This window comes from Myripristis murdjan, chromosome 21 (genome assembly GCF_902150065.1).
Source record: "Myripristis murdjan chromosome 21, fMyrMur1.1, whole genome shotgun sequence".
Taxonomy (NCBI): Eukaryota; Metazoa; Chordata; class Actinopteri; order Holocentriformes; family Holocentridae; genus Myripristis; species Myripristis murdjan.
Window position 1 is genome coordinate 23,992,076 of NC_044000.1, and position 12,521 is coordinate 24,004,596.

The window sequence follows — 12,521 nt, forward strand, 5'->3', positions numbered from 1 at the left end:
TTAAGAGTTCCACAGCACTAAGGCTAGGCAGCACTAGAGTTCCAGAACCCTGATAAATGTCAGAGATCAGAGTTCCAGAACCATGATGAATTTCAGAGAGCAGAGTTCCAGAACCCTAAGGCTAAAGGATGTTCTAGAACCTTGACTCTACCAGAGTTCTAGAATCCTGGCAAGCTAAGAGTTCTACAGCGCTTAGTCCACTAGACTTCTAGAACCCTGAGGAATTTCAGAGATCAGAGTTCCAGAAGGCCACTGGCATTCCAGAGCCCTTCACCTCTCCATCCACTTTTCATTGAGGACACCTGCCTTTTCCCCAGCACCCACCTTTGTGTTAGGGTTGCAGTCAATTAAATAAAATCCTTTCTCATCCGCAGTGTTTGTCTGACATATCAATAATTGCTAATCTTCTTGGGTCCACAAAAAGAGAGCAATGCAGCTATTACAATACAGACAGTGCAAAACAATAAACATTGTTAAACAGGGATATTACATCATGAAAAAAGGCAAATTTAACAGGTATTAGAAAACTCATCAAAAGAGACTGGGTAAACATTAGATATGAGCAATGCAGAAATAAACATTTTAAGGCTATGATATTAGGAATAAGACATGCAGGGTTATTTAGTCAGTATTTCTAGTCAAATGGTTATCTGCGTTGATGCTGTCACAGATGATTTTTGACAGTATATTTAACCATTACTATGTCATAATTTTGTGTTCAACACATATATGAAGCATATGCATGCAGTAGCAAGATGCTACAGTTAAATATAACATGAAAACACAAGTTTAGAAATCTTTGCTGTATCAGTGACTTAATGAAGAACATTTAAACTGTTGCGCATAAAAATGTTGCTCAATACAAGATTTCAGGGCTTAATGTGAATTCAAAAGCTGAGATGTGCAGCTTTACATAATCTACCTTATACAAACTTTTGAAAATAAGTGATAAGTAAGTTAAAGGCCTAACATAATCTTCTACATCTGCTAATAAATACTTTTGATTTTCATTTAAATTGTTATGGGATAAGATATAGCTGGCCTTTTTGCAGAAAGCCTTGATTTCCATATCAAGATGTAACTGCAAATGCAAATAGTGGAATGTGTTGTGGGACTTCTATGGCAAAACATTTTTCTCTTATTGATTTACTAATCAGCAATCACAATCTTTGAGAAACACAAAATCTAGGATACTACAACACAGAACACTGTGTTTATTTCACTTCATATATTGTAATTAGATAATGGTTATTCAATGTCACAACACGAAATTTTTTGACTCTGTTTGAAATTGTGTTTACAATGTGTACATTTATGATTTTTTTTTTTTTTTTAGAATATGCATTATACACCAAGTTTAGTGTATCCAGAAATAAATCTTGTAACTACATTTAAAAAGACTTCAACTGTATTTTATATATGTTTATTGGCAGTGTATTGTTATATTGATAGTTTATTGGAGAGGTCATGTTTATTATTGTTCCATGACTTCAATGTGTCAATATACTTTGAAATGTCATGGACCCACTACACTACTTTACATTTTCTGATTGAGTGATAACGCTGTTAGTGCTGATTCAACTAATGTGATGAATTGCAATCAACATATAGTTGTACTATGGTTTAAAATGCTTATTGTTATTGTTAGAGGAAAAAATGACAAAGTCCATCATAAATAATGATCCATTTGTTCTTGCTGTTTATTTACTTTTTTGACATATAAGTTTGGATTGGGCATCGACTGAAGGTTAGACTTTACTTTGCTGTGCCACATAGCTATTGTCTATAGATGAGGGATTCAGCGGTTTCTCACCAGTGAGCTGAGTCTAGATGAATATGATATCTAATTCATGCACTGCCAACCATGCATATCATCATGCGGTTTCTGTGACGTATAAAGAGTATTGTGTTGGCTTCTGTGCCTTGTATTTTGAACTGTGGTGATGGTGAACGTTTGTGTCTGGTCTATTTATATTGTTATTGCACCAAAACATTTTCTCTACGTTAGATACAACAAAGAGACAAGTCATTATCTCCAACAGGGATTTAAGAAAATGAAAACAAAGGTGTGTATGATGTGTAATCCTCTCTATATCTACAATGACAAGATCTTCCAGGGAGGTCCTATCACTGAAAAGGAGCCTTGTTTCACCTGCAGGACTACTTCTGCCTGTGCACATCATTAGAGTGGAGGGTGGATCGTGGGTTAATGGTCCAGACTAACAGTGCTGGAGTGACTGTGTCAGATCCTGCAGGGTCATCAGAAATGCAGGTTACCAAATGACATCAGAAACTAGATATACTGCCTCACAGTTGTTAGCCTCCGCCAACCAGTAAAGTTGCAGTTTACATTCATGTCTGTCCAGACTCATGTAATATTTACACTAAAGACTTTAAAGGAATTTATTAAAAGGTATTAAATGCATTATTTGGGATATCATCACTATATTGATGTGTATGAATCCAATGAATAATTTCCAGTGTGAAACATGCCTTCTTCACTTAGAGACAATTTGCTCAGGGGAGCACAGAGGACTGATAGGGAGCTTCATCACATTTTACAACAATAATCACCTGAAGCTTAACATCAACAAAACCAATGAGCTGGTGGTGGACTACCAGAGGAGCAGGAGATCCCCTGTCCTGGTTGTCATCCAGGGAAAGGAGGTGAAGTGAAAATGCTATGTTATGATGTAGAATCATGGCCAGAAAAGTGTTTTTGCACAACATTGTGATGTCACAGTGAATATGACCTTTAACCTATTGGATATATCATTTTATCCAATTAGCAATCTGTGTAAAACTTCATAATTAGTCGTAATTAGTGTATAAATTCCTGAGTTTTTGCCAAAATGTTTTGTGAGGTCACAGTGGCCTTTACCTTTGCCCTTTTACCACCAAAAGCTAATCAGTTCATCCTTGTACAACCCCATGATTGATGTCTGTCCAGGATCAGTGGCATAGTTATTAAGTTCAGTCCTGCAGTATCAGAAGTGTCAGAGGTGTTCTTGGGTATTCTTTGAGCATGACAGTTTCCTCAGCTGCCAGTGCCCTCTGGAGAGGACAGAGTAGTGACACCACTGAGAGTGGAGCGCGTGGAGTGAGTGGAGAGTCAAATACCCATCATAGCAAAATATAATAAATAAAAAACTAACAAACATACCAATAAATACATACATACACACATGCATACATACTTGAATACATGACTAAATAAATAACTCGAAGTTTATTTTGACATTTGGTATTATCTATTGTATAAACTGGGTACATTATTCATATTTAGCTAAATATAGCTACACAACAGGTATTCCAAGCCTTTGCAAAAGTCCTGAAGTGACTTAAATCTCTGAGGATTAAAGAAATATATACCATCACACAGCAGGGTGCAATTTTGTGGTCACACAAAATTGTAACTCCCCCATCCTCCCACCCAATACTTTTATTTATGTTCCCAGTAAAGAATGGGTCTGTACAACTGAACTTCAAGCAGTGCATGTTTGAATCTCAATGACAGTATATTAATACTTAAACTGAGTACTGTTTTTTCATCCACTGATATTGCAAACAGAACTTTTACCAGACAGTACAAAGAGACAGCTCATCGTTAACAGCTCCTCTTCGCCCCACCATCCAACTCCGACCCTTCACGTCTCTCTTCAATAAATTCAGTTCAAATCAAATTGTGGTCCTTGTCTTGTGAAAGCAAAGTTATTCCTGCTGCAGCCACACAACCTCAGTCAGAGCCATCGTCAATTCCATCACTTAATCCTGCAGTCATTTATCCAGCTTTCACAACAGCAATGTAGGAAAAATATTAACATTATTACACACTTCAACATGTTATACTTTGGCTGTGAATGCATTTAGAGGTTGATATTAGACTATCACTCCTATCAGGGCTAATGTGAGAGAGGCGTAGCACTGGCTGTGTGCCAAGATGTTGTTGTAGATAGAGGGAGGGGCATGAACCTGTCCCATCCAACACAGACGTTAAAGCTTACTCCACAGAGCCATGTGGCCAGAAGCCAACTTCATGGTATCTGCCTCACTACCAGCTGCACAGAAAACAATTTAATTGGATCAATAAATCTTTTCTGGAATCATGCTTTGTGAGATCAAAAGGTCAGTTAACATTGTATAAAGCCGTGTATTTTTAAAACAATTGCAGAATCAGCAATTGTGCAGATATAAATGCTGAGGCTATTCAAATGACAATGATCATCCTGACTGAGCCTTTTAATGTTCCCACATATATATAAATCAGGCCCAGCCCAGCACGCAATACGGTGGATGTGAAAGGGAGGTATAAACAATCTTTTATCAAAAGTTGGTGTATAAGCCCCAAACATGGACCGCGTGGGAAAGGTAGGCTGTCAAGCAGCTAATGCTTGTGACCCATTGGCTGCATTACTGGACTTGTTACATAATACAGTTGTCAAGTGTGCACTCGCAGAATTAAAGGGTGAAGTTACATTATTTGCTTTGATGTGATGCCGCTTAAAACACAGTATCTGTGTACTAGATCACTGTCATTTACCAAGCACAAAGTGATTTATTTTCAAGACTGTTTGGATATAACACAGATCGGTAACGCACACTGTGTTTGCATATGGTTGAGTATGATGTGCGTGCTATAACGTCTTACGTGCAGCCACTAAATAATCCATGTCCTTCATCACTCTCTGTCTCGTTACCCACAGATCATCTTTTATGAAGACAGGAACTTCCAAGGTCGCTCCTATGAGTGCAGCAGTGACTGTCTTGAGCTTAACACCCATGTCAGTCACTGCAACTCTGTGCGAGTGGAGAGTGGCTGCTGGGTGCTGTACGAGAGGCCCAACTACATGGGCTCCCAGTACATCCTGAACAGGGGAGAGTACCCCGACTACCAGCGTTGGATGGGCTACAATGACAGCGTCAGGTCCTGCAGGCTCATCCGAAACGTGAGTTCCTAGTTCCTAGAGACAATCATATCACCTGGCGAATTCATTTTCAAATTGGCCTGTGATTGCATCCTGGGATTATAACATATATTAGAGAATGAAATAAAATATGGTGGAAGTCATCCTGTGTTCGGTTAAAATCATTGGAATGAATTCCAAAAATAGTCTACCTTCTTTAGGGGAGGGGAGGTGTGATCTTTTGTTAACACAAGCCAAGATAGACTTTGAGATAGCTTCAAGTAACAAGAAACCAATACATACCTCCCAGGTAGTATGAATATCTTTAAAGCTTATTGCGAACATTTGATGTCACACGGCCCATGTCTTTTTCTTCGAGAACCTCAGGTTGCTTTCCCAGCAATGTTTTCTGGTTTGCAAGCAAGACAGAAATAATCTGTGTCAAACTGAAACCCTGCTCTTTATGTTGCAGACAACTGGTTTGTTCAGGCTGCGTGTGTATGAGCGCCCTGACTTCAGTGGCCAGATGCTGGAGTGCACTGAGGATGTGGCCAACCTGCCCGAGCGCTGGCGCCTCCGTGAGGTCCACTCTGTCCAGGTGCTGGATGGTGCCTGGGTCCTCTATGAGCATCCCAACTTCCGTGGACACCAGTACCTCCTGGAGAAAGGAGAGTACCGCCGCTTCACTGAGTGGGGAGCCATGCACCCCAATGTGGGGTCTTTCCGCCATATCCAGGACTGTTAGACTGTCTCTTGCTTAGTTTATGTTTTACATAAATGTTCTTCATGCATTTAATAAAAAATGATTTGTGCTCAGATATACATATATCACTCCGTCTGTTTACTTATTTCTGTGGTTTCTAATAGAACTGACCACTGATCATCTGAGGTGATATACAGTAAATATAACTCAACAAAATCATCCTTAACTTTACATACAAAATGACATTATTCTGACACTATATGATAGTATGAACATTATGTCATTGATTTAAACACAATAAAATCTGACTATCTCAGATTCATAACTCTTTCAGGAATTGCGTTTTTGCTGGCAATATGTTTACACCGTACCTAATTAAATCAAGTTCATGACTCTTTAGCAATTATGGGGGGAAAAGGTAAACAAAGGAAACAATGTATTGCTAATGGACTGCTAGTAAACAGGATACATTGTCTAGATGTTTCTCAACACCAGAAGAATTAGCAAAATACTGAAAAGTCATTCCTGTTTAGAGGCGTTTGCTTGACAGGTAAACCATAACAAATGAATCAAGATTGGAAATGCTGCACATCAGGGTTCACAGTTTTTTGCTCAGACACATATTGAGATTTTGTTTCTCCATGACATTTTTAACCATGATGATCTCACTAGTTAGTTTTAATCTTGAAAGAGGTGCCACATTAATTGGATACTGGATATCTGAATGGGACAAGCAATTTGCAGAACATGTTGCTGCATCTGAGAGCCGTACTCCCACTTTCCTGACATCTGTGTCCTTCTGCTGGAGATGTGTCAATAAACCAGAGTTCATGGAGCCACTACATCACAGTTACATCCCATAATAAAAGCCCTCTCTCTCAGCTTTGATTGCAACACCACAGATGCACAAATGACTAAGCACAATTAGTCTGTGGCAAAAGGTGTGGGATGCAAATGCAGACCTTTCATCGTTTCAAGCCTTCATTACCATTTTGTTACATGATTATTACACATAGTGCCTGTGCACGTACGTACTGTAAATGTGTGGCGCAGATCCACCACAGCTGTGTCTTTATGTTGTGTAATCCCACTCTGCTATGGCTAAACTGTAGTGCAGGCCGTCCTATGACACAGGGCTGATGGGAGCATGGCAGGGAGGTCAACAGAGCCCGGCTAAACCTGGGTACAAAGAGTTCAGGCATGCTGATGACTCAGTGGTATTTGCCAATAAGAGCCTGGAGCGTGCCAGCCGGCTGTTATTGCTGACGCGAGCAGCAGCTCAGCTAACTGGAACAAGGCTGGGACTCCAGGAACACAAAGGGGCCGCTGCCAGCACGTTCGCCCAGCTGCGCTTATTCAGCTCTGCAGCCTCTCTTGTTTACAGCATCACCCATCCCGCACTCACTCACCCTTTCTCTGTCAGCTGGTAACAGGAGAGAGACAGACAGAGAGAGAAACTGAGAGACAGACAGAAACATAGAGAGGCAGACTGGATGATGTAGGAATGACTGTGGTGTCAGAGGTAGTCACACATTTCACTGAGCCCCAGCACGCCACCTTGCGGACATTGCTTGGGGGTGCAAAATGTCTGTGTGTTTGTCTATTTCTGACTGTTTCTGTCTGACTGCCAGTAGAGAGATGTGAGAAATCCTTTAAAGCCGAGCACATTTTGCCAGTCCTCAAACATTTAAATGATTATTTTAGGGTTAAGGCTTAGATTTGGGGTTAAGATTAGAATCAGGATAAGGGCTAGTTTAGTATAAGGGTTGAGGTTTGGGGTTGGGGACTGAATGTTCTCACTGGAAGGTCCTCACAAGTATAGTATGTGTGAGCATGCGTGCGTGTCTGTGTGTCTGTGTGTGTGTGTGTGTGTGTGTGTGTGTGTGTGTGTGTGTGTGTGTGTGTGTGTGTGTGTGTGTGTGTGTGTGTGTGTGTGTGTGTGTGTGTGCATGGGGTTAGCATCCAAACAGGCCAAGGTCAGCAGGGTTTCACTGAGAGTACAAGGTGCATCATAAACAAATCTGACTTGTGATCGTCTTGAGAGTCACTGTAGATTTGCTTGTGGCCCGAAGCCACTTTTCACTATGTAAAGCAGTATTACCTCTTCAACCCTGCTGGGCCAAGTACAAATGCATTGTGCGCAGCCAGGCTTAGTTCAAATCCATAAAACTTTATTTTAAATTATAGTGGAGATCCCAAGAATCCAAAGATATCAGATATGTCCTGCTGAACTATAGGGAAACATGTATAAAAGACAGCGAGATAGAAGATACAGAATGTGTATGTGACTTTATCATACACATGTTTTTATGTTCCCTCTTGCAATTGTAACATGCATATCTGTGTTGTGCAGATGTTTCAGGACTGAATATAGCTTGCACTGACAAAACTCTCCACCAATTTTATGGGGCACTGAGTGCTAAAATATTCTGTTCTACAAAGTCTGACGTTTACCCGAGCCCAGCTATTTATAACTGCCAGGGATGTGATTGGTCTCTGCAGCTGAGAGGAACTATGTTAATCCTCTGGAAAGAACGTAGCTTCTGGCTCCAAGAGTTGCCTTGTATGGCAACAATGGATAGATGGGAGAAGAGAGAGATATAGACTGAGTGGGTGGATGGGGGGTGGGGGTGGGGGGAATAAACAGTCAGACATTCAGAAACAAGGACAAGCATGAAAAAATGTATTACAGGGGGAAAAGCATAACTTAAAATGACTTTAAACTGAATACACCTCTATTACACAGATATGGGAACAACGCATCCTGTTGAAACTTTGGTAAAGCACCTTTTCTGGCAGCGGTGCAACCGTCCAGTCCTGGAGCAGTTGTCATGGAGATAACACCCAACATGATGTAAGCTGTTCCCTGATTATGTCTCGCAGCAATATTCTTAATGGATTGTTCAATAAATGATGATTGCTGATGCACTCAGACCATTTGATGAAAGGCTGCTGTTTGACATCTTGGCTTGTTTGAAGCATACAGTTTCATCTGCAGCTGATTGAAGATGACAAGGGCCAGCACCACTACAATGCTGTAAAAGCTCTTTGATCTAAAATGATACTGGCCGTGGACTGCACTGCAGTACCCTGGTTAGTGAAACTAACCACAGGCCACTGTCAAAACCTACTGAGGTTGCTGCAGTGTTTCACAAATAAGAGTGTAGCAGTTTTTGGCCAAATCTCTGCTGGCTCGTGCAAACGATTAAATAAGGACACATGAAATTTTACCTGCTTTATTTTTTGACTTAAATGTTTGTTTACTGCAGTGGCTGCCGAGTGTGGCCTGAGTTTAAGGTTGGAACTCATAATAATGGTTCAAGTCTCAGATTTCAGTCAGAAATTGTGTGTTTTCAGGAATGTGCAGGAGAGAGAGATTTACTCTCAATAGCTCATTCTGTGATGCTTTTCTGAAGGTTCTTGCATTGGCTGCAGTCATACCAAATCTGGCAATGCGGCACGTTCCCTCAGGGATGTGCGGAGGTGCGGCTGTGTTTGCTTGTTTGTGCTCTTGAATGTAACTGCCATGACACAATCAGAAATAATGCTTTATTTCTCTGATTCACTCCTTTTCTTCTCACTACTGCCACTCCCTCTCTTCATTCACTCTCTAGCTTGATCGACCACCGCTGCGCTCTCTCTCTCTCTTTCTATCTCTCTCTTGCTCACTTGTACTCTCAGCTCGTTCACAGTCTCTCTTTTTCTTTCTCGTCTTTTTAAAATCATCCGGGAAGCCGACAAAAAAGTCTAACCTACTTTTAACAAAATCAAACAAAGAGAAATTTCCTCCCCATGTCGCAAGAGCGTCTTTGTACACCCTCATGCTACAATGCAACATGGCATCTTACACCTGATTGCTGGTTTATATGATTGGCCACTGTGGTATGACATGGGATTGCCTTCTAGAAAAAGTTGATTCTGGTTCAACCTCTTTTCTGGCTGGGATTTTTTTTTTTTTTTTTTGAACCCCATGTGGTATGCACTCGTGCAGCCTGAACACACTACCCCAATCAAATGAATGGGAGGACTGGCATTTTTTCACATGGTTGGATTTGGTCCGAATGCAGCCTTGAACATCAGCCTAGAAAAACTTGCTCTTTGCTTTTCACAGCAAACTTTCAGTAAGGTCACGTGAACTATGGCCACCAGTGCTGCTGTATGCCACAATACCTGGTGTGTCAAACACTAAGAGGACTACAGATACATGTAGACATCCTAACTTAAATTTTGTCTGCATGTCTGCAAATAAAGGTCCACATCTTTTAATAAGAATACAATTTAAGCTTCAGTTGGAAGGTCTCATGAGACTGAACACACACACACATGCACAAATGTGTAACTATAGTGGACTTTAATGGAACTGTTTGATGTTTGTAACTCTACAGACACCCCAACAGAATCAAAATTCATATGCATACACAAGGGGCAAAAATGATTATAAACTAAAGCAAGTACTAAAATACATAAGGAAGAGATATGAATAAAAAATACAAACAAGAGAAAATACATTGATCAGAGAATAAACAGAAATGAGAAGAGATGAAACAAAGTTACATAAAAGCAAGTCTATCAAAGTGCATCTTAAGAAGTGATTCAACTTAGCGAGACAGGATGTTCCGCAGTCTAGGAGCCCCAGTGGCAGAAGTACAGCAAACCTGCTGTTATTGAGTCTTGCCATGCTGACGACGGTAATGTGAGAAAACTGGGGCGAGCATTCGGAGATGGCAGGACATCAAGAATCATTCCTACAGGGAGACAACAAATGAAGCACTATCATCATGTAAAAAGATGTGCCTTTGTTAATTAAAAGGCAATGCTATTGTTTTTGCATGTTTTAGTTTATTCACTACATTACATGGATTCTTTACATTACTATTAACCACTTCACAAAGCATATCATATGTTTTGAGATTTATGATTCTGACTACATACTACGTTTACAAGTTTCCTATCATAAGTTATTTAACCAAGAAGCCAAATCATCTTATTTATAATGCTCATGTGTGTTCATTTTGTGTTTTCTAATTTTTTTTGTTTTAACAAATAGCACATAAATGCATTGCTGTTTGACCGTTGATACTGAAGTTAATGGATATTGCAGATTCTCAGCAGAGTGTGAACGCACAAGAAAATGTTTGACCTTTCAGTGCAGTCCAACGCTTTCAACTAAAGTAAAATATGAGTAAATTTGCAAAGTAAATTTGACCAAAAAATAAATGAATAAAAATTGCAAGATGTTCAAAGCAAAGGATTTCTAATCTGAAGCAAGTATTAAACACAGTCAGAAGTGGGCTATGCGTCAGCTAACTTGTCTGCAGCTACACGTTGTGTCAGAGGACACCCCGCAACACCTCACACCCCCTTTGGAGAAATTTATACACACATAAAAAAGTAAGTAGGTGAGGCGTGGGAGGAAATAGGTATGGTTTAATCAGTGTAAGAAGTTAGTATATTGCTCCTTAGACCTTGCATCAAAACTTTGTGGTGTTACACTAATCGTTATGTGACTTTTTGTTGTATACCACACCAACTACACATGACCGAACACCACAACCACTATAACACTCCCTTTGGGCCAGGGGGGTGCAAAAACTTAGCTAGATCTTTCTTGGCCCATGACCAAACTTTGTGCCAAATTTGGTGGAAATCTGAGCATCTGTTTGAAAGATATGCAACTGTGAAACACATAGATAAAAAGACAAACGAATGCACATCAATTCATAGTCCTTCCCTCCTCTGAATGGAAACAAATGGCTGCCTGGAAGCTGAGAAAAATGCATTTAAACATCTAAAAAAATTATGGTATGTTTTTGAAAACTGTCAGTATTAACGAAAAGCACATGTGCAGTAAATGGGCTCAAGCATGTGCCTTTTATGCCAAAGCTCGTGTCTGTCCTTTTCCAGAGAAAGAGTCTGGTTTTGGGAGACAAGATAAATTTGCTTACGGTCGATCGTCACCCCTCTGTCCTCTGAGGAGACCCACTGCAGCGAGGTCGTGTCCCTGTGATGTGGCAGTCTGCCCGTCACACCCTCAGTTGGCCAATATTCTCACAGTCCCCTTCACACACCTGCCACACAGCAACCCCAACACACACATGCACGCACACACGCATGCACTTCCGTTCACACTCTCCCTTGCTTGCACCTGGCACACACAGGGCCATGCTGGGACCTTAATTTGGGCCTGAGTTCTATGTAGGGAAAACACCCTGCTATGCCTTATACAATATGTACCAGAGGTGAGATCTGATGCACAGAGTCGCTCCCTCCCCTGTGTCCTTATTCCCTTAGCTGCCCGCCCTTATCCTCTCTCATTTATCCCTTATTGCCTATGAATTATTTGACGTTCAGTATAAGAAATGGTCCTCCTAACACCTCCTCTGGGATATGAATAGGCCCTGTCATGTCACTTCTAAAATAAGCAACAGCTCTTAAATGAAGGAGCAGATTTTTCTGGAACGAGAGGCAGCCTGTGTCTCGGTCATTGGGACACAACCTCCCTCAGCTCCTCTCATCACAGCCGCCGTCATCATGGCCACAGATGACCCCCACCCCCTCCTACTTTCACAAACATGGCTGAACAGCGGTGGCAGATTGGAATGTGACAGCTTGGAAACAGCTGAGTGTGAAACTGAGTGTCAGAAATTAGCCTCTTGTCAAAACAGATTTGAAGCTGCTTCAAAGATCGAGATGGGACATATACTTTAATGATATAATCTGTAATAACTCTGTGTGTGATTATATGTCAAGGTCATAGTTCAAGGGGTTAAACACAGCAGTAGGGGTGGATTCGTTTCCCACTGGGATCAATCATATGACCAAAGGTGGAAAGTAAAAAAGTATATCCACTCAAACACTGTACTAAGGTTCATTTTTTTTTTTTTTTTTTAAGATTATTTTTTGGGGCATTTCTG

The 12,521-nt window shown here is 40.7% G+C and overlaps 1 protein-coding gene across 1 annotated transcript; it reads left to right on the forward strand.

Annotated features, from left to right (window-relative positions):
* Positions 1–4,350: 4,350 nt before the first annotated feature.
* Positions 4,351–5,649, forward strand: LOC115380237 (gamma-crystallin M2-like). Its single transcript, XM_030081328.1, has 3 exons — positions 4,351–4,368; positions 4,704–4,946; positions 5,377–5,649. Exons 1-3 carry the CDS (start codon positions 4,351–4,353, stop codon positions 5,647–5,649), a joined length of 534 nt encoding a protein of 177 aa, XP_029937188.1.
* Positions 5,650–12,521: the final 6,872 nt, after the last annotated feature.